We start from the raw sequence: 23,035 nt of genomic DNA, 5'->3' as shown, positions 1-23,035 counted from the left end.
ATTGAATACAGAGAAGATTCTGCAAACAGCAAGAGCTGAATGACCTGTTGAATTACTTCTGGTCAGCTGAGAGTTATTTATTGCTTTGGAACCAGCCAGCACTCTGCAGTTTACTTAGTCATGGAATGATTCAGGATGTAAACAGACCCTTCACCCCACCATTAATCTTGCCCCAACCCATTTTTTTCTTTCCAAATTCCCACAAACCCACCCTTAGATTCTACCACATGCATCCAAATATTTTATTTAGAGATACAGCATGGTAACAGGCCCTACCATCCCAATGTGCCTGCACAGTCCAATTACATGCGTGTGACACAATTAATCTACTAATTCAGAGCATCTGGAAGAAACCCACATTGTCATGAGGAGAACGTACAAACTCTTTCAGAGAGTGGCAGAATTGAACCCATGTCCCTGGCACTGTAATAGCATTATGATAAGCCCTATGCAACCTTGCTGCCCAAATTACAGTGCACAGTTAATCTACCAGTTCACATGATATGGGAGGAAACCCATGCTACCACTAGAAGAACTTGTAAACTCCACACAGACAGCAACTGAGATCAGCATTGAACCCAGGTCTCTGATACCATGTGGCTGATGCTCCCACAATCATGGTCAGCAAGCAGAGTGTGTTAGGGAGTCCTTACAACTGTTAAGATACTGGGGAGTCAATTTGAACTTGTTGAGGAGCTAGACGTTTCAACTGCACTTAAGCTGATGTCAAAATGGACAAATTACAATCAAAGATTCAAAGTATGTATGCAGTATACAACTCTGAGATTTGTCTTTCTGCAGATAGCCATGAAACAGAAGCATCAAACAGCCAACGCACAAACGGCAAAAACTGAGTGACTAACACAGAGAACATTAAACATCAAACTGCAGTCCTTGGAACAGTCTGGGAATGTTCAGTTTAGTTCAGTTCAATTTAGCTCTGTGTTGTCTGTTGACTGCAGGGCACAGAGCTAGATCGCCCTGATCAAAATTATACAAAATAGCAATTAAAACAAAGAGCAACCAGAAACCAGCACTGATGGGAGAGGCCAACCCCCAGCCAAGAACAGACTCCACACTGCACCCCCTCTAGCATCTCCTCTCCTGGACTGCAGCAGGCAAGCCCATGGTTTGAAGCCTCATCTTCCCTACAAGTGAGGCTACTTAGCTTCCCCGCCACCTGCTGTCCCACCAAACAAGGGAAACAGGACTGTGGCATCTTACATTAATAGTGTCCAATGCAAGAAAAATGTCCAAGGAAGTAACCCATGGTTGCATTGCACTCTGCCTTCCTCCAGCCGGCTCATCTGACACTCCAGCTGGCTACTCTGAGCAACAAGCAGCTCACTAATGCGGTAAACCTGTGGTACCCAAAGTTCTTGGAGTCCAGTATTGTCTTGTGACTATTAAAAACACATTTAACAAAGAGAAAAAACACATCTGTTGACCTTCCCCCCCACCCCTGCCCCCAAGAAGTCACTGCATCCAAATACACCACCATCTTACTGGTTTCACAAGTTCAGAGATATCCTTCACCACATTTTAAGACCGCAAGACATAAGTGCAGAATCAGGCCATTCAGCCTATCGAGTCTACTCTACCATTCAATTAAGATTTTTATTTTCCCTCTCAACCCCACTCTCCTACCTTCTCTCTGTAAGCTTTGATACCCTTATTAATCAAGAACCTATCAACCTCTGTTTAAGAATACCTAATGACTTGACCTCTACAGCAATTTATAGCAATGAATTCCACAGATTCACTACCCTCTGGCTAAAGAAATTCTTCCTTATCTCTGTTTTAAAGGGATGCCTTCTGTTCTGAAGCTGTGCCCACTCTCCTAGGCTCCCACACTGTAGGAAACATCCTTTCCACATCCACTCTGTCTAGGCCTTTCAACATTTGAAAGATTTCAATGAGATTCCCCTTCATTCTTCTAAACTCCAGCAAGTACAGGCCCACAGCCATTAATATTAACCCTTTTAATCCAGGAATCATTCTCGTAAGCCTTCTTTGGATCGTCTCCAATGCCAGCACATACTTTCTTAGATATGGGGCCCAAACTGCACACAATACTCCAAAAGTGGTCCGGCTAATGCCTCAAAGTATCAGCGTTACATCCTTGTTGTTATATTCCATTCCTTCTCCATCCTCTCCACACCAAAACACAGCCCATTGTTTCTTTCAGAGTGCTGGCAAAAGGACTTCAAATCTGTCAACTCCATTTCTCTTTCTACTGATGCTTCTGAGTGTTTGCTGTGTAAAGGGGGTTTCTTCTTTTTCTCTTTGTTACTGTTGGGAAAGGGTTTGTTTGTTTGTTAAAAGCAGGAATGTTTCTTTGTTGCGAGAGTGTGCTGGAAGCTTGTTTGTTAAAATTTACTGATAACGAGAATGGTATTCCTTTGTAAACCAAATGGGGATTAATGTTCTTTCTTCTGAGTTTGTAAGCTTTTGTTGAACGGCTTTTGGGGAGATCGGCACGAGGGGGTCGAGAGAGAGGACGCAATGCTGTAAGCTGGGCGAGGATCAGACCCCAAAGGGGGGTCCGAAGCCGGGAGGTACTCCGAGGGGGGAGGGGGGGGATGAAGCTAGATGTGCTTGGTTGACCACTCGGAGGGTCCTGAGCTGCGAGTCGAGAGTTCGGAGGGTCCTAAGCTGCGAGTCGAGGAGTTCGGAGGGGATCGAATGGTGGCCAGAAGACTTCAGAAATTGAGCTCCAATGGTTGTGCACGAAGTGGTTTGGACTTTGATAAGTTTGGCGCCTTTTCTTTATTTTTCTCTTCATATATACTGTATCGTTATTAATCACTAAGTTATAGTAACCTTTATAAATTGTACTCATTTAATCGCATATGGTGTACTGTCTGTTTTTGGGCAAGGCGGGGACATCACACAGCATCCACACCAGCTGATTACCCAGTTTGGTGGGGCCGAAGGCTGCTCCCCCTAGACGAGAATAAGCAGAGTGAGCCTGAGGCGACCCAGGGGGTTACAGCTGTATTTTGTGTTTGTACTTTTGAACTCTGCATTTGTTTCATAAAATGCAGAAAGAATCTTTAATATTCACTTTTACCACTCAGTCTCTTCTAAAAGATGTTCCCTCCGACAATGTGGCAGAGTCTTGTTAAGGCCCATCAGACTATCAGCACTGTCCCTTCGACACTGTAGCACTCATTCAGAAAGGCATATGAAGCCACAATACCCTAACTCAAAAACCAGCTTGGCATTGGCAGAAATTCCTCTCCATTAATAGAAGCAGCTGCTCACCCTATTAAAATCTGAAATAAACACATTATTGCCAGGCAAGGATAATAACAAGTTTTGTTGTCAAGCTGGATGAACGTGTTTAAGCTACAGACTAGCTGTGAGAAGCAGAGGAAAAAAGATTGTGAATGGCTTCTGTATGCTTCAACAGAGAGCTGTGGATGCTGTGGTTAAATGTTCAGTCCAGGACACATCCTTTCACCCATCCTATAATAGTGGTGTCAAGTATTCAAGCCAATAATTTGCAGATTTACATTATATAGAATTTTTGATTTATATTTTGTTATGACAATACATATATTGCTCCTTTAGAAATCTGTACTCAATCTATTTTACTAATCCAGTCTATATTTACCCAGGTATGCTAACTAAGTAAAGATAATCTCCCTTGCACAGGTGTCTTTCTAAGTGAGAAACACCAAACTCACTGTAGAGTTACAAGGTACAGCCAGCAAAGGCACTTTAGTCCATCAGCACCACAAGGGTTAAAAAAAAGTGTTGGTAACATTCAGCAAGGAGAAAGCAGAGGAGTTAATGTTTCAAGTCTATTTGTGTTGCCACTTTCAAGGTGCTCAAGTCAAGTCAAGTCACTTTTATTGTCATTTCAACCATAACTGCTGGTACAGTACATAGTAAAAATGAGGCAATGTTTTTCAGGACCATGGTGCTGCATGAAACAGTACAAAAACTAGACTGAACTACGTAAAAAAAAACAGAGAGAAAAACCATACAACAACTACACTAGACTACAGACCTACACAGGACTGCATAAAGTGCACAAAACAGTGCAGGCATTACAATAAATAATGAACAGGACCAGGCTCTGGGTATTGAGGAGTCTGATAGCTTGGGGAAGAAACTGTTACATAGTCTGGTCGTGAGAGCCGAATGCTTTGGTGCCTTTTCCCAGACAGCAGGAGGGAGAAGAGATTGTATGAGGGGTGCATGGGGTCCTTCATAATGCTGTTTGCTTTGCGGATGCAGCATGTAGTATAAATGTCCGTGATGGCAGGAAGAGAGACCCCGATGACCTTCTCAGCTGACCTCACTATCTGCCGCAAGGTTTTGTGAACTGAGATGGTGCAATTTCCAAACCAGGCAGTGATGCAGTTGCTCAGGATGCTCTCAATACAACCCCTGTAGAATGTGATGAGGATGGGGCGGTGGGAGATGGACTTTCCTCAGACTTTGCAGAAAGTAGAGACGCTGCTGGGCTTTCTTTGCTATGGAGCTGGTGTTGAGGGACCAGGTGAGATTCTCCAAGAAATTTGGTGCTCTTTACGATCTCTACCGAGGAGCCATCGATGTTCAGTGGGGAGTGGTCGATCCATACCCTCCTGAAGTCAACAACCATCTCTTGTTTTGTTCACATTCAGAGACAGGTTGTTGGCTCTGCACCAGTCCGTTAGCCGCTGCACCTCCTCTCTGTAAGCTGACTTGTTGTTCTTGCTGATGAGACCCACCACGGCTGTGGACTTGCACCCCTAGATCAATCTGTACATCGATGTTCCTAAGGATCATATCATTTACTGCATAATGTGCTTTTACTTTTGACCTTCCAAGTGCAACATCTCACACTTGGCTTGACTAAACTCCATCTGCCATTTCTACACAATGGATATATCCAACTAATCTATATCCTGTTGTATCCTTTGACAACCTTCTGCACTATCCACAATTCTGCCAACTTTTGTATTATTTGCAGTCCACCTACACTTTCATCCAAATCATATCAGACAGGAGGTCCCAGCACTGATCCTTGTGTGATACCACAGGTCCCAGATCTCCAAGCAAAATAACACCCCTCCACTACAATCCTCTTTCTTCTATGGCCAAGGCAATTTACAATCCAATCAAAGGAGTCTCCATGAATCCCACATGCCTTACCGTTCTGGATCAACCTATTATGAGCAAATTAGTTGAATGCTTTACTAAAGTCCATATTGATAACAATCACTGCTCTACCTGCATCGGTCATCTTCGTACCTCCTCAAAAAAACCCAATCAGATTTGTTATTCCAGAATCTACAGGGGTTTTGCCTTTGGAGGACTGTACCAGTGTTTCTGCTCCCTCACTTCTTCATTCCACACCGAGACTCTAACTATCCTAGAACTTGCAGTGATACTTACAACATTGGCAGACTCGTTGGAGAGAAGTGAGCTGCAGAGTGGAGTGTCAGAGAGGAGGTGCTGGGCAGGAAGCCCGGCAGCTGCATCATGTTGCACTTTGTCCTTCAGGTGGCTGATGAAGACCGAGCTGTCCTGTGGTGGATGCCAGCGAGGGTTGGTGATGGTGAAGTGCATGAGAGAGAGTTCAGTCTTCCCATTCTCCGCCTGCTGGTAGACACTGGCCTCAGTTTGGCCTTCTGACTGCCACTGTTAAAGAGAGGACCATTATCTACAGAGATAATTGATATCATCAAACCATTCCACCTCCCACAAGCAGCCCAACCAATCCAGGGTCTGACCCCAAACCTCCCCAACCCAAGATTCCAGGATTCATCCCCCAAAACATCTCCAACTCAGGGAATCCGCCCCCCCCAAAAAAAAACAACCCCATCCAAACCAGGGTCCATTCTTGAAAAAACCTCCCCAACCCAAGGTCCATCCCCCAAACCTCCCCAGCTCTAGGCCCATCCCCCAACAAAGGACTGTCCCCCTAAGTCTGCCCAATCCAGGATCTGTCCCCAAAGACTTCCCCAAAGAGTCTGACCCCTAACCTCTCCAACCCAGGATCCATCCTAAAACATCCCCAAACCCAGGGAATGCCCTCAAACCAACACAATCCAGGGTCTGTAGCCCAAACCAGTTCAATCTAGAGTCTGGTTGTGGAACATTAGAGACAAGAATTTCCACCTGTAAGGAAACCCCATGGTTTCTAGAAAAAGGCTCTTTGGCCCAACATGAATGTGTTGACCCAGTTTTCTGACTGAGCTAGTGCAGTTAGCTAGAGTCTGTGACCGCGTGAAGTGAGTGTTGGTTATAGGCTCGGTGCTGCTCCCGTGCCCTTCACACCATCTACTCACCATTGGATTTCCATGCTTGCGGACATCCATCTGTGCGAAGGAGCAGATGTCGCCAACTCCAACCACCTCCACCGAGAAGTTCCGGAAGAAGTCAATGATCTCCAGGGATTTGGGTCGCAAGGAAAAGATCAGCACAAACGGAGTGATGATGGGGCTGAGTAACTCCTCCAGAATAAACACCTGGAATACACAGAACTGAAGGTCAGCCGCCACCCTAACATGGCATCCTAGTCCGAGACACCAGCCTGGGTGTCTGCTCACTGCTGAGTTGGAAGGTCAACCCAACATTCTCCCGGGCCCCACTCACTGAGCGCCAGCCGGCCACAAGATCTGGAGACGCTCTGCCTGCAGATAAGCCGAAGGGTCACCTCTAGAATTGTGAGCCTCGTTCACAGGCAGGTTTGCGGCTAACACATGGCTAAGGGTAGAAAGTTTCCAAGGTCTATACAGGGAAAAGGACAAAGCTCAAGGAAATCTACTTAAGTTCAGGGGAGGGATGAATAATATTTCTCTGCACTTGCCTCAAAATTTAAAGAAAGGGTTAGGGGGTAGTAGTGAGGAAGTACAACACTTCCACAGAGGCTGACAAAGTGCCTCGCTCTCTGAGAACACAGGAACAGGCCCTCCAGCCCAAGATAATCTGCATCAAACATGATGTCGTTAAACTGAATCTCTTCTACCCAAAGCCGATCCACATCCCTCAATATTCACGTATTTATCTAAGAGCCTTTTAAACGCCACTATCATATCTGCATTGACCCATAGGTGCCCCGTCCAGGCACTATGTGTACAAAAAATACCCTCCCCCGTACATCCCTTTTAGACTTTCCTCTGTCATCTTAAATGCATGTTCTGTTATATTTGACATTCTGTAACCTATGAAGAAGGGTCTATCTACCCTATTTGTGCCTCCCATAATCTGATAAACGTCTGTCAGCTCTCTTCTCAGTCTCTAACACCTCAGAATAAACAACCCAAGTCTGTCCATCTTCTTATTATTGCTCAGACCCTCTAATCCAGGCTGTATCTTAGTGAACCTCTTCTGCATGCTTTCCAAAGCCTCTACATCCTTCCTGTAATAGACCAAACAGAACTGCACACAAGTGCAGTGCTGAGTGCTGGACTGTTAAGAGGGGGTGTTTTGAGAGAGTACTGGAGTGCTACCAATAGAGAGTCAGCACCTGGCACTTCACTGTCAGGGGAAGGAACTGAGAGATTGCTGAATTCTGGTGGGGCAGTTTGAAGGGAGTGAAGCACTGTTGGAGGTGCAGTGCTAATGGGACCCTGTACTGTGGAGTGGTAGCACTGAAACAGGACCACATCACCAAAGGTACATTGCTCTGCTGAGCTGCCAATTCTCAAATGAAGCACTTCAGATGACAGGGGTGCATCTGGTCCCTCAGAAGAGGAACTCAGAGCTTTCCCCCTGTCTTCAGGGATCAATAGTTAACCCCAAACCACAAATGAAACAAAACACCTACCACAGTCACACTGCTGCAGATAATACAGCTGTGATATAGTGACCATACTTCGAAAGGGTTTCAGTGGCTGAGAGAGAACTGGGTGTGTCCTAAAGTAGCGAAAGGTGTTAAGGAATCGTGCTCTGATGGACCCTACTGAGCTCTCCCCTGGGGTGGAATTCAGATACTGCCATACCGCTTTGTACTGGAAGAGCTGTGCCATCTCATCCCGGGTCTCTGATTTATTTGCGTTTCCCTTCCAATGGTCAGGCATGTAGTGAATGTGGGCAAGAACACACTGCAGAAGCTGCTCTGGGCACCACACCATGTATTCATCTGGTATGAAAGACCTGAAGAGAGAGACAGCAACAAAGCTACATATCAGGACTCATTTCAGGAACACAAGTAGTGAGACAACCAGTGCCCAGGACAAGAGCAGAAATTACTCTGTTTGGCCATTAAAAACTGGGGTTGCGTCATTGTGGAGAAAACTTCTGCTCTACGTTTAATCCATACCCCAGATGTGTGTCAGGATAGTGTAGAGGGAGCTTCACTCTGTCCAATCGCTGGATTGTATGATTGGATGATGTGGTGGGAGCTTCATTTTGTATCCGATGGGACAGTGAGGAGGAGCTTCGGTCTGTGTCTGATCCTGGGAGTACGTGATGGGACAGAGCAGAATTAAGTTTGTCATGTGTCTGACCCTGGGAGTGTGTAATGGGATAGTATAGAGAGATCTTCCCTCTTTATCTGACCCCAGGAGTATGGGAGGGGATGGTATAGAACTTTACTCTGTGCCTGTCACTGGCTGCAATGAGACAAGGTAGAAGGAAGTTTTTATGTCTATCCCATTCTGTTTCTGCTTTAAGTGTGTGGGAGGGGGCAGAGCTTTACTCTGTATCTGGCCGGGTTCAGCCTGCTTCAGATGTGTGTGTGTATGTGATGGTGTTGCATAGAGGGAACTCTGCCCTGTAACATTTGACTGGGTTAGTGCAGTAGGAGAACTACAGCTGCAGTCTGGAATGAGGATCCATAGGCTCTAGTCTCTGGTGTTTCGAAATTCCCCATTCGCACAGTGGTCCTGTCCTTGCTTGGTGTGAGTCACCAGCAACCCAACCCCCATTGCTTACCTACACACCGTCACTACAATGCCCAGCACCGTAATGGCGGTTAGGATGTGTTGTACCGTCAGCACATCCTCATCGTAGACAGTGAGGGCGATCAGGACAGCCAGGATGGAGCCTGAGAAGAAGGCCAGATTCTGGGCAATGACCATCAGAAGTGGCGAAGTGAAGGAGTTCATGTATTTGGCAGCAGGTTTGTAGCCACAGCTGAGGCGGGCTTGTAGCTCATGATCCAACTCATTGAAGTGCCGGAGGTAGAGGCGGCCAAACAGGGACCAGCGACGGGCTCCCAAGCTACCCGGCTCCCTCTTGATCACCTCAGTGTAGCTGAAGAAGGCATAGAGGACCTGCCAGACTAGAATGAAGGGGCAGAGCAGGAGGTTGGCAACACCCATCAGCAGCACCATCCGGCTGAGCTGCTGGGCCAGCTCCAAGCGGCTGCTGGAGCGTTTATACTTGGGATGAAGGTTCCACTTGTTCTGGAACAGGGAGCCAGGGCCCCAGAAGAAGATCAGTTCAAAGTTGTACTTCAAGCCCTGGGAAAAAAAGACGATGTCGCCCAGGAACGGGATGCTGAGGCGGACGGGCAGCAGAGACTTGTTCACCATGGCCACCATGTAGTTCTTGAAACGCAGAATGCGATGGTAAATGTCCAGCTCTGTCAGCTCCTTCTTGTGGATGCACATCTGGTGTTCCCGCTGCAGCTGGATCAGGCGAGCCTGCACCTCCTGCCACGTATAATTGCACAGTTCGATCTGCAAGGGAAAGAAAAGCCACCCCCTCAGTCACTGCCCCATGAGATTCATATGAGAATGCAGAGCATGGTAATAGCCCAGACAGAGTTGACATGGAGAGTATCTTTATAGTGGTGGGAGAGGGCACATCCTCAGAATATATGGACATTTCTTTGTACAAAGATGAGGAATTTCTTTAGTCAGAGGGTGATGAATCTGTGTAATTTGTTGCCACAGATGGCTGTGCAGGCCAAGTCTTTAGATATTTAGGTATTTAACTCAGTAAACTCAGAAAAAGCTGCAGAGGGTTATAGACTCAGCCAACTTCATCATAGGTACTAGCCTACACACATTTCTTATTCTAATTTATAGTATATTTTACTGTATTTATTGTACTGTATTGTTGCCGCAAAACAAGACATTTCACACATACGTCAGCGATAATAAACCTGATTCTGATTCAACACTTAGCGCAGAGGTTGGATTGATAAAGGCATCAAAGGTTATGGGAAAAGGCAGGAGAATGGGGTTGAGAGGGAAAATAAATCAGCCTTGATTGAATGGCCTAATTCTGCTCTGACGTTTTATAGCTTCAACCTACACGTTACTAGGCCACAGGCTATACTAACCCAATGGACAATGAGTCTCATGAAGGATACCTGCCACCCCCGTCACTCCCCTTTTCTGTCTTCTACCTTCTGATGGAGCTGCCATGTTCTTGGATTCTTAACGCTACCTTTCTCAGTAATCCTGATTTTAAAATTTTACTCTTTTAGTTAGAGATACAGTATGGTAACATGCCCTTCTGGCTCAACAAGTCTGCACCGCCTAATTGTAACCATGTGACAAATCAACCTACTAATATTATTAACCCATACATCTCTACAATGTGGGAAGAAACTGGAGCACTCAGAAGGAACACACAATCACAGAGAGAACATACAAATTCGTTCCAAACAGGGGTGAAATTGAAACTGGGTCACTGGAATTAAGCAGTTCAAGAATAGCTACTTCCCTTCAACTACTCAGTTCTTAAACCAATCAGCAAATTCCTGGTCAACACAACTTAGCAACACATAACCACTTTGTAAATGGTGTCCTTTCTTGTCAAAATTGTACATCATTTATGTTTTGCTTGGGAATGCTGTTTATCTGATGCTACGTGCCTGTGATGCTTTGCAAGCAAGTTTTTCATTGCACCTGTGCATATGTGTACGTGCATATGGCAACAAACTCAATTTGAACCTTTGCATCATTTTGTTGTTTTTATCCAGGTTGTTACATCTTTTCAAAGTCAAATTCAAGGTCAAGTCGACTGCCATATGCACATGAACATGTTCAAGTTCAATTGACATTCAACCATATACGAAGACCATGAATACAGACAAACAAAACTCCAGGGCCAAGATGCAAAACACAGAACCAACAGTTACATACAGCACAAGACACATATAAGTTTAAAAAGATAATACTTTACAGCAGTTTTCGGAGTTGGACTGTGCCCAATTAGTAAATAGGAACCAACAGAAAGGACAAATAAAGATAAAGCAGGGGCAAGTGGAGCAGCCTTTAAGTGAGTAGGCCAGTTTGGGAGTGGCTTTGATTCATCAGGCTTGGACAAGGCAAGTATCTGGTAAATTTCTTCTTCTTTATTCTCATCTGTTAGAGCACAGTTAATGCAGCAAGAATGGCTCCAGGGGCTGAATTGAGTTCTGTGTGCGAGGTGTGGGAATTTTGGAACACTTCCAGTCTACAAAGTAACTGCAACACATACAACATGCTGGAGGAACTCAGCAGGTTGGGCAGCATCCGTGGAAACGTTGACGGTTTGTTTCCACGGATGCTGCCCAACCTGCTGAGTTCCTCCAGCGTGTTGTGCATGTTGCTTTGACCCCAGCATCTGCAGATATTTAGTGTTTCCAAAGAAACTACAACTGCACTAGGGACAGGTTACACCTGAACAAATATCCCCTTTGCAGACAGATTTGCTAGAGAGTTTAAACTAATTTGGCAGGGGGAAAATCGGGCTGAGGAAGGGGTAGGATGGGTTTACAAACAGTGTGTAGTGAGACTTCTAGCAAGGAGAGGCTGAAGATAGGAAAAATTTGCAGACAATGAGATGAGCTGCAATGTAAAAGGGAGAAAATTGAAAAAGGTTATGAATACAGGAGTGAAGGTGTTAAATTTGAATGTACATAGTATACGGAATAAGGTAGATGAACTTGTAGCACAGTTACAGACTTGGATGTTACTGACTAGTATGTATGACATTGTGGGCATCACTGAATCATGGCTGAAAGAAGACAATAGCTGGGAGCTTAATGTCCAAGGATTATACATTGTATTGAAAGGACAGGCAGATAGTCAGAAAGGTGGGGTGGCTCTGTTGGTAATAAAAATAATCAAATCATTAGAAAAAAGTAACACAGGATCAGAAGGTAAAGAATCATTGTGGGTAGAGCTAAGAAACTGTGAAGGTAAAAAGACCTTGATGGGAGTAATATACAGACCTCCAAACAGTAGTAACATGTTGGTGCTGGATCCCAAGAAAGGGAATTTGTAGAATGCCTACAAAGTGGTTTTTAGAGCAGCTCATGGTTGAGTCCGCTAGGGTATTAGCTAATCTGGGCTGGGTGTTATGCAATGAACTGGAATTGATTAGAACCCTTAGGAACCAGTGATTGTAATATGATAGAAGTTGCCTTGAAATTTGAGAAGGAGAAACTAAAGTCAGATGTATTGGTTTTAAAGTGGAATAAAGGTAATTACAGAGGCATGAGAAAGGAGCTGGCCAAAATTAATTGGAAGGAACACTAGCAGGGATGATGGCAAAGCAGCAATGGCTGGAATTTCTGGAAGCAATTTGGAAGGCGGAGGATAGATAGATCACAAGGAAGTATTCTAAAAGCAGGATGATGCAACTGTAGCTGAAAAGAGAAGTCAATGCCACCATAAAAGCCAAAGAGAGGGTATATAACAGAGGAAAAATTAGTGGGAAGTAAGGGGATCGGGAAGCTAAAAACTAACAGAAGGCAATTAAAAAGTCATAAAGAAGGAAAAGATGGAATACGAAGGTAAGCTCGTCAATAATATTAAAGAGGATATCAAAAGTTTCTTCAGATATATAAAGTGTAAAAGAGAGGCAAGAGTAGATATTGGACTGCTGGCAATGCTGGAGAGGTAGCAATGGGAAAAAGAAAATGGCAGATGAATTGAGTAAGTATTTTTCATCAGTCTTCACTGTGGAAGACACTAGCAGTATGCCAGAAGTTCAAGAGTGTCAGGGGGTGGAAGTGTGTGAAATTGCCATTACTAGGGAGAAGGTGTTTGGGAGACTGAAGGGTCTGAAGGTAGATAGGTCACCTGGACTAGATGGTCTATACCCCAGGGTTTTGAAAAAAGTGACTGATGGTGTCTGAAAGCATTAGTAATGATATTTCAAGAATCAATGAATTATGGCATGGTTTCAGAAGACTGGAAAATTGCAAATATCACTCCAAGAAGGGAGAGAGACAGAAGAAAGTAAATTAAAGACCATTTAGTCTGACCTAAGTGGTTGGGAAGATGTTGGATTTGATTGTTCAGTATGTGGTTGGAAGTACATGATAAAATAGGTTGTAGTCAGCATGGTTTCCTTAAGAGAAAATCTTTCCTGACATATCTGTTGGAATTCTTTTGAAATACTAAGTAGGATTAGACAAAAGAGAATCAGTGGATGTTGTGTACGGATTTTCAGAAGGCCTTTGACAAGGTACAAGCCCATTACAGGAAAGGTACTAGCATGGATAAAGCAGAGGCTGACAGGCAGGAGGTAAAGAGTAGGAATACAGGGAGCCTTTTTGGTTGGCTGCTGGTGACTAGTGGTGTTCCATAGGGATCTGTGCTGGGACTGCTTCTTTTTATGTTACATGTCAATGACTTGGATGATGGAATTAACAGTTTTGTTGCAAAATTTATAGACAATATGATGAGGTGGAGGGGCAGGTAGTTTTGAGAAAGTAGAGAGGCTACAGAAGGACTTGGACAGATTAGGAGAATGGGCAAAGAAGTGGCAGATCGAATACACTGTTGGGAAATGAATGTCATACACTTTGGTAGAAGAAATAAAAATGTAGACTATTTTCTAAATGGAAAAAAAAATTCAAAAATCTAAGATGCAAAGGGACTTGATAGACCTTGGCCATGATTCTTTTGTAGGTTGAGCTGGTGGTGAAGAAGGCAAAGGCTATTTTCAAGAGGACTAGAATAAAAAAGCAGAAGAGGAGGCCAAGGACTGCTATGTCAGAATGGGAATGAGAATAGAAATTAAAATGATCGGCCACCTGGAAATTCTGCGTTTTGCAGATGGAGCAGAAGTAGTTGTCAAAGCAGTTTGCCCAATTTATATTGGGTCTCACCAATGGAAGCTGCATTGGGGGCACTGGATACAGTAGATAACCCCAATAGATTCACAGTTGAAGTGATGTCTCACTTGGAAAGATTGTTTTGGGACCTGAATTGAGGTGAAGAAAGAGGTGAATGGGCAGCTGTACCATTTTTGTCCATTGCAAAAATTAGTGGGGAGAGATGACTGGACAAGGAAATCATGGACAGAGTGGTCCTTGCAGAAAGTGGAGAGTGGAGCAGGTGGGAGAGGGGAGGAGGAGATGTGCTGGTAGGATCCCATTGAAATGTGGAGAATGACATGTTGGATGCAGAGGCTCATGGGGTGGCAGGTGACGACAAAAGAGGAACTCCTATCCCTCTTAAGGCAGTGGAAAGATGGAGTGATTGCAGGTGTCTGGGAAATGGAGGAGATGCAGGTGACAGCAATATCAATGGTGGAAGAAGAGAAATCCTGTTCTTTGAAGCAGAACATCTCTGATGCCCTGGAAAACATCATCCTTGGAACAGATGTGACAGAGACCAAGGACTGAGAAAAAAAACCCATCATTTTTACAAAAGATAGGATGGGAAGAGGTATAATCAAGATAGACATGAGAACCAATAGACTTTATAAGACCATAAGATTATGCCAAGCAAGAATCCATCAACCTCTGCCTTAAATAAACAAAGACCTGGCCTCCACAGCTGCCTACGATAATGAATATCACAGATTCACCACTCTGACTAAAGAAATTCTTTGACACCACTCTATTCAGAGGCTGTGTCCTCTGGTCATAGACTCTCCCACCATAGGAAACATCCTCTCCACATCCACTCTATCAAGGCCTTTCGCTATTTGATAGATTTCAATTAGGTCACCACTCATTCTTCTGAATTTTAGTGAATACAGGCCCAGAACCATCAAATGCTCTTCTTATGACGAGCCATTCAACCCTGGAATCATTTTCGTGAACCACCTTTGAACCCTCTCCAGTTTCAGCACATCCTTCCTAAGGGGCCCAAAACTGCTAACAGTAGTCCAAGTGAGGCCTCAGCAGTGCTTTGTAAAGCCTCAACTTTACATCCTTGCTCTTATATTCCTGTCGTCTTGAAATGAATGCTAACATTGCATTTGCCTTCCTCTCCACAGACTCAAGCTGCAAATTAACCTTTAGGGAATTCTGCACAAGGCCTCCCAAGTCCCTTTGCACCTCAGATTTTTATGTTTTCATGCATTTGAATTGCCATCATACAACCAGTTAGGATACTTTCAAAATCCGTAAAAGTTTGTATTTTTTTCCCCCAAGAAGAGTGTTCGATGACAAGCTGAACCTCCATTACTCTGTATTTCATTGTACCCTAGTAGATATGACAATAATCTAATCAAAAACCAAATCCCATCAAGGGAAAAAAATGTAAGAAAAATAGTGGGGTGGGAACATTAATAAAAAATTTTCAAAAAAGCTCCAATGCACAAACATGGGCTCTGAGAACTGAGCATCTCAATCCTGACGAAGGGTCTCCGCCCGAAACGTCAACAGTGCTTCTCCTATAGATGCTACTTGGTCTGCTATGTTCCACCAGCATTTTGTGTGTTGTTTGAATTTCCAGCATCTGCAAATTTCCTTGTGTTTGCCCAATGCTAACTGTTCATGAGGGGAACTGACGTAGGCATCCGAACTGGGAAAGGTAAACTGCAGTTCACCACAGCAGTAACAGAGGAGTTATTCTCTACGATTGCACAGTGAGACCTTCAACTGTATCAAACTAACAGAAAGACCAATCACCCTCCCCACTAACACATTGATACATCAGGTCACTGGGTACATTGAAGCCTTCTAAACAGTCCCCATGTGAACTGTGGGCTATACCGTGGGAATCTTCAATGCTTTGATGTAGAACGTTCTGATTTCCCAGTAGCTCAAGAGGTTGCAGATAACTTTGACCAACCGATAGACCCAGAAGACAGCAGCCATAATCAGGAGGAAGATAATCCAGCCATTGTTTCGAATCCTAGAAGAGAAGCAGAAAAAGGTAACATTAAAATTAATTTGTAAGGCATTATCCATTCCAGCAACAGTCAACAGAGTAAAACTATATATATATATATATATCAATAATTTTTAATGTATTTAAATTACTATTTTGTATTTCATGAGTTATACTTTTCTCATGTGACCTAATCTGATACAAGCTTGGGTTTTCAGAGTTTGTTCCCTTCCACAAAGGAAACTAATAGTTATTAAAAAAAACATGATTAATTAGTCTGAATCTCAGGGGTAGGGATTCAAATCCTATCAGTTAAACCTATTTAAATAAATCAGGTAATCTGTGAGTTTACACCATAAAAGCAACCACATAAAAAGATGTGTTTACTGCAAGTTCTCAGCAGACCAGACTGCTCTTTCTGAATTGCATGCAAGACAGTTACTGGCTCACAGATAGTTCAGCCTTCAATACTGTAATTGCAAGCAAACTCATCACCAAACTGAGAGACCTAAAGCTTAATGACACCCTTTGCAATTGCATCCTTGACTTCCAGACTAGCAAATTGGAATCCGTAAGGATGGGCAGTGACACCACAACTCCTCCACCACAATTATTCTGAACACTGGTGCCCACAAGGTTGTGTCCTCAGCCCCCTATTCGATTCACCATACACTGAGTGGTCATGCTCTGCTCTAACTCAATCAACAAGTTTGCACAACACATTACAGCTGTGGGCTGCATCTTAAATAATGATGAGTTGGAGTACAGGAAGAAACAGAATGTTTAATGCTATTGCATCATGATGACAAGCTGTCAGCAAAACTGCAGAGTCAGTCATTGACTTCAGAAAGGAGGCAGTGCAAGTGCTTTTGTCTACCTCAATGGTGTTGAGGTTGAGAGTGTTAAAAGCTTTAAGTTCCCAAGTGTGAACATCATCAATAGCCTGAATTGGTCCAACCACATTGATATCATGGCCAAGAAAGTGCAGCAGTGCCTCTACTTCCTCAGGAGTTAAAGAAATTTGTCATGTCTTCTTTGACACTCACCAATTTTTATCAATGCACCATAGATTTCATCCTATCCAGATGCATCACAGCTTGTTAGGGCAACTGCTCTGCCCATGATAGCAAGAAACTACAGAGAATTGTGCACATTATTCAACACATCTCCCCTCCATGGACTCTGTCTATGCTTCTCATTACCTCAGTAAAGGAGCCAGTATTGTCAAAGACCCCACCCATGTTGGACATTGTCTCTTATTCCCCCGGGTCTCTGGTGCTACAGAATCAGATTACATGACATGAAATTTGTTGTTTTTCAGCAGTACAGAGCAAAGATATAAATGCACAGGATTGGGAGAAGTTACAGACAGTTGTAAGCTCAGCCAGCTCCGTCAAGAGCATTAGCTTCCCCACCATAGAGGACATCTTCAAAAGGTCATGATGGACCCTCACCTGGAATATGCCCTCTTCTCATTACCACCATCAGGAGGAGGTACAGGAGCCTGAGTAGGCACAATCACCATTTTTGAAACAAATTCTTCAACTGGTCATCAAATTTCTAAATGGTCCATGAACTATCTATTTTAGCACTGTTTATTTATCGTATTATACATTCTTATTGTAATTTATAGCCATTTTTGTCCTGCACTGTACTGTTATTAAACAACAAATTTTATGACATTCGTCAGTGATAATAAACCTGATTTTAACAAATAAATAGTGGAAACAAGGGATAATGAGGTAATGTTCACTAAATTTCCTTGTGATCAGGAGAGACTGGAACTCATTCTGTTGAATTGTTAGTCACTGAAAAATTAGAATGGTTTGATATAAAAACAGACTATGCTCAACATGTCCTACAGCAATAAATTGTATGATCAATACTTCTCATTTAAGTGCTATTATTTATCTGACAATGGGCCAGCAGTTTTTACTCTCCCTAGGGATACTTACATTTCTGGAAGTATCAGCTGAATGTACAGCATCAACAGGAAACAAGAGTACATTGTCCTTGTGTATAATACAGTATCAGCAGGCTATCTACTCAATGCATCAGGATAACTCCATCCCTCTTCCTGACAATAGTTTGAAACTGAACCAGCCTGCTCAACATCATGAAATATCTGATCAGAGGGTCAGCTTGACCTTGTATCTGTGTCTTTATCAGAAGTTTGCTTTCACCTCTCCTTCCATCTCACTTCATCCATTGATGAAATCCTCACCTGTGCCAACAATTACAAAGCACTCCTGACTGGTCCCCAACTCTGCTCATTATTCAAGCTGATCAGACTGCTGCTGAAACTCTAACACACCCGTTCCAATTAATCCCATCAATCCTGTTCGTTGCCTTCACCAAATCCATTAGAGCCTTATATTTTTTCCCCAAATCCCTTCATGGCATTTTTCCTTCCTACTTGTAGAATTTTCTGAATTCTGCTTATTGAGTTTGAAACTCCTGAATTCTGTGGCTCACCCACTCGTGCCCATGCATTCTGCATTTAGTGCCCTGAGCTTTGGACTTCTGTCCCCAAAACTCCCCGCGTTCTCACTTCCCTTGTTCTTTATACACGTCTCCAGTTGAAGCAACTTCCTACAGTTGAAGCATAAGAGGCCAAACCTGCACTGAAATTTGTAGAAAAGCTAATTTTAAATGAACTTGCTGTTGGTTGGGACAGGCTTTTTGCATGTAAATGGACACCTGGCAAGTGGGATACTTAAAAGTGAGACAGGGAGAGTTCAGGGTCAGCATGTTCTGTTTAGAGTGAAGCGCTGGGCCGGCAGGATTAGGGAACACCATTTGATGAGGGTTTTTTAGGCTCTAGTGAGAAAAAAGGAAGGGGAATAGATTAGGGACAGGCAGCTGGCATAATGCAAATCCCTTGAGGAGTCTGTTCCTTGATAAACTTCAACAGATGTATAGTGGAAAGCATTTTGACTGAATGCGATACATCACAACCTTGCATGGAAACTCTAATGCATGGGAACATGAGATTACAGCAGTGGAACTCATCCAGTTCCATAATGGGTTGATGGGTTGAGCTCCCTCCACCAACAAAGACATCTATGGGGGGGGGGGAGAGAGGGAGAAAGTGGGGGGGGGGGAGAGAAAGCGGGGGGGGGAGAGAAAGCGGGGGGGGGGAGAGAAAGCGGGGGGGGAGAGAAAGTGGGGGGGGGAGAGAAAGTGGGGGGGGAAGAGAAAGTGGGGGGGGGGAGAGAAAGTGGGGGGGGAGAGAAAGTGGGGGGGAGAGAAAGTGGGGGGGGAGAGAAAGTGGGGGGGGAGAGAAAGTGGGGGGGGGGAGAGAAAGTGGGGGGGGAGAGAAAGTGTGGAGGGAAAAAGCAGAGGGTTCAGAGTTATTGGCCAACATCAAAGAGTGGTTAAAGCAGAGGGCAGGTCATCCTGCCCAGGGATTTTGCAGTACTGGCCCATTGCAACAGGAGGGGCAGCAGAGTAGTCATCTCATGAGATCTTGTCCCAGGGATGTGTTAGACCAAACACTGGCATCTTGCCTCACCAGTTGAAGTGCCAGGGAGAAGTAGCAGTCTATCTCTGGATCATTGGTGTTGAGCAATATCACTCTCACTGGCTTCACTGAAGATAGAAAGGGTGCAGAGGAGATTTACAAGGATATTGCCTGGATTGGGGAGCATGTCTTATGAGAATAGGTTGAGTGAACTCACCCTTTTCTCCTTGGAATGACAGAGGATGAGAGATGACCTGATAGAGGTGTATAAGATGTTGAGAGGCATTGATTGTGTGGATAGTCAGAGGCTTTTTCTCAGGGCTGAGATGGTTGCCACAACAGGTTTAAGGTGCTGGGGAGTAGGTACAGAGGAGATGTCAGGGGTAAGTTTTTTACTCAGAGAGTGGTGCGTGTGTGGAATGGGCTGCCGGCAACTGTGGTGGAGGCGGATATGGTAGGGTCTTTTAAAAGTCTTTTGGATAGGTACATGGAGCTTAGTAAGATAGAGGGCTGTAGGTAAACCTGGTAATTTCTAAGGTAGGGACATGTTCAGCACAACTTCGTGGGCCGAAGGGTCTGTATTGTGTTGCAGATTTTCTGTTTTTATGTTTCTATAAATGGCTGACAGCTGAGTAAGGGCAGCAGCTGCTTCTCAACAGGAGCCAAACAGCAACTCTGCCTATTCATAGCATATCACGTTTCTAAACAGACTCAAAGTTAGTGTTTAAATAGTTTTCACTTGAAGACAAACGTGCTGAATTATTGCTTTGAAAATAAAAGACATAATTACTTTTCCACAATATTCATATCACATGGCATCAGATCATACAGCACAGGAACAGGCCATTCTGCCCACTAGATCTATGCTGACTAATGGGTATCCATCCATATAGATCCCATTTTCCAGTATTTGCCCTTGGCCTTCAATGTCTTGGCAATTCAAGCACTCATTTAGACCCTTTAATGCTGTCGGTGACACTGCCTACACCACCCTCTCTGGCAGTGCATTCCAAGTGCTCAGCACTCTCTGGGTGAAGGAGGTCTCTCCCAAGTCATTTCTAAGTTTTTTACTCCTTACTCTAAACCTATGAATTCAGTTTTATTCATCCCTGATAAGTGGAATAATTTCTTGGAGTCTAACCTTTCTACATTGTATATACCTTATTTTGTCTGCCTTTAACATCCTCTGCACCAGGGAAATAGACTCAGCCTCTCCACACTCTCTTCATAACTGAAACAATCCATCCCATGGAACATCCTGGTGAATCTCATCTGCATCTTGTCCATTGAATTCAGCTTCTAATGTGGTGACCAGAACTGCATACATACTCCAGCTAAGGTCTGACCAATGTTTTATCAAGATGTAACATAACCTCCCTGCCCTTGTTTTCAAAGCCCCATCTAATGAAGTCCAGTATCACATCTGCCACATTACCTCTCCAATTTGCCACCTTCATTTCAAAGGTGGTTGTAGGTTACAACGGGATATTAACAGGATGCAGGGCTGGGTTGAGAAGTGGCAGATGGAGTTCAAACTTGAAAAGTGTGAAGTGATTCGCTTTGGAAGGTTAAACTTGAAGGCCGAGTTCAGGGTGAATGGCAAGATTCTAAGCAGTGTAGAGGAACAGAGGGAACTTGGGCTCCACATCCATAGGTCTTTCAAAGTTGTTGTGCAAATTGACAGGGTGGTTAAGAAGGCGTATGGTACAATGGTCTTCATTAGTCAGGGAACTGAGGTTAAGAGAGGTAATTTTGCAGTTCTATAAAATTCTGGTTAGACCACAGTTGGAGTATTGTGTTCAATTCTGGTTGTCTCATTATAGGAAGGTTGTGGAAACATTAGAAAAAGTGCAGAGGAGATTTACCAGGATGCTGCTTGGTTTAGAGACCATGTCTTGCGACGAAAGGTTGAGTGAGCTCAGGCTTATCTCTTCAGAGCAAAAGATGAGAGGCGTCTACAGTAAAGGTGTATAAGATTATAAGAGGCATAGATTGATTGGATAGCTAGTACCTTTTTCTCAGGGTGGCAATGGCTAATGCCAGAGGGTATCCTTACAACTTGCATTAAGGAAAGCTTAAGGGTGATGTCAGAAATTTTTTGTTTTACAGAGAGAATGGTAAATATATGGAATGCATTGCTGGGTGGTAATGGCTAATATAATTAGACATTTGTTAAGGTGTGTGGAGGAATTTAGGAGAGATATCATCAAAGGCAGGTTTTTTGAAAAAACGTAAGAGAGGTGGGAGCCTGGAATGTACTCGTGGGGATGGTGGTTGAAGTTCACACATTAGGGACATTTAAGAGACCCTTAGATAAACACATAGATGAAAGAAAATGGAGGACTGTGGGCTATGTGGGAGAGACAGGTTAGATTAAGAGGTCAGCACCACATCATTGGCCACAGGGCCTCTAATGTGCTATACTGTCAAATACTCTATGTTCAAGGATCCTTGGATTTGCACATCAAGATCTCTCTGTTGCTCAATACTCCTAAGGACCCAAAATGATGTGTGACTGATCCTACTTGTCATGTTGTTTGTAGGAAATGTTTGCACCAGGAATGACTCACATGCTTTTCCTTGAAATGTTGCCGTCAGATCTTTTTACCTTCACCAGAGAGAGAGGGCAGACTGACTCCTGTTTAATCCTACATTAGAAAGATAACTTCCTCGGAACTGCACCAGGACTGCCAGCCTGGGCTTTAGCACTCATTTCTGTAAAGCAGGCTTGAACCCAACAGCCTGTTACATGTTGGTGAGGGTGTCACTAGTGAGAACTTGTTGGGGGTCATCAGGGCTTGTGGAGAGAGAAGAGTGGGACTGAATCATATTGAGAAAAACTAATGGAACTAAGGAGCCAGCAGAGGCTGTAAGCAATGATTTGTCAACTTGATATATTGTAAACATTCCAACTTTGCTGCAACCTGCCAATGACTCACCTTATTTGGGTACAGCATAGAAAATGGTTCAGTAAACATCTCGGCACACAGATTTCAACCCTCCTGACTAACGTTACCTGCCCATCCTCCACCCTTCAGAGAGAAGCTTCTATAATTCATGGATACAGGGAATGAACTGCCAGAGGATATGTTAGAAGTGGGTACAATTAAAAGACATTTGGACAGGTACATAGATAGAAAAGGTTGGAGAGAGATAAGGGCAAAATGCAGGCACATGGGACTAGCTCAGTTTGGCTACTCATCAATATTAAACCCATTTTTCAGTACTCAACATGCAGCTTTCTATGCCTAGGTGATTCAATTGCTCACCTAGACAGTTCTTAAAGGTCACCAACAACTTTGCTTCAAACACTATCACTCCCATTCTGGCTCAGTACAGCTGACACCTATGAGCAACTATTTCCAAAGTCTCCAAGGAACAGGAATTACCAACAGTGACTAAGATGACTGTAGCAACTTAGTGAATATTATTCCTGACTTTGAACAGTATGGAGGTTTAGCTCCCACCCACTCTCAAGCTTAGCAGTGAGGGAGTATGGCATTGACAGAGGGATCATATTAAGAGAGTGTGCACTATGGAAGAGACAACGATAAAGCAACATGTACAAAATGCTGGAAGAACTCAGCAAGTCAGACAGCTTCTCACAATT

The 23,035-nt window shown here is 43.8% G+C and overlaps 1 protein-coding gene across 5 annotated transcripts in view; it reads right to left on the bottom strand.

The window, feature by feature from the left end:
• Positions 1-23,035, bottom strand: part of atg9b (autophagy related 9B) — a 78,764-nt gene that overhangs the window by 7,533 nt on the left and 48,196 nt on the right. For all 5 annotated transcript variants that reach the window (XM_059978467.1, XM_059978459.1, XM_059978450.1 and 2 more), the window contains 5 exons: positions 15,845-15,986; positions 8,881-9,629; positions 7,947-8,100; positions 6,291-6,470; positions 5,395-5,640 (listed from right to left, as the gene is read on the bottom strand). In XM_059978467.1, coding sequence (XP_059834450.1) covers positions 5,395-5,640; positions 6,291-6,470; positions 7,947-8,100; positions 8,881-9,629; positions 15,845-15,986 — 1,471 coding nt within the window. The remainder of the gene's footprint in view (positions 1-5,394; positions 5,641-6,290; positions 6,471-7,946; positions 8,101-8,880; positions 9,630-15,844; positions 15,987-23,035) is intronic.

This window comes from Hypanus sabinus, chromosome 1, assembly GCF_030144855.1.
Source record: "Hypanus sabinus isolate sHypSab1 chromosome 1, sHypSab1.hap1, whole genome shotgun sequence".
Lineage (NCBI taxonomy): Eukaryota > Metazoa > Chordata > Chondrichthyes > Myliobatiformes > Dasyatidae > Hypanus > Hypanus sabinus.
The sequence above is the reverse complement of the archived record's forward strand: the minus strand, read 5'-3'. Positions and strand labels throughout refer to the sequence as shown.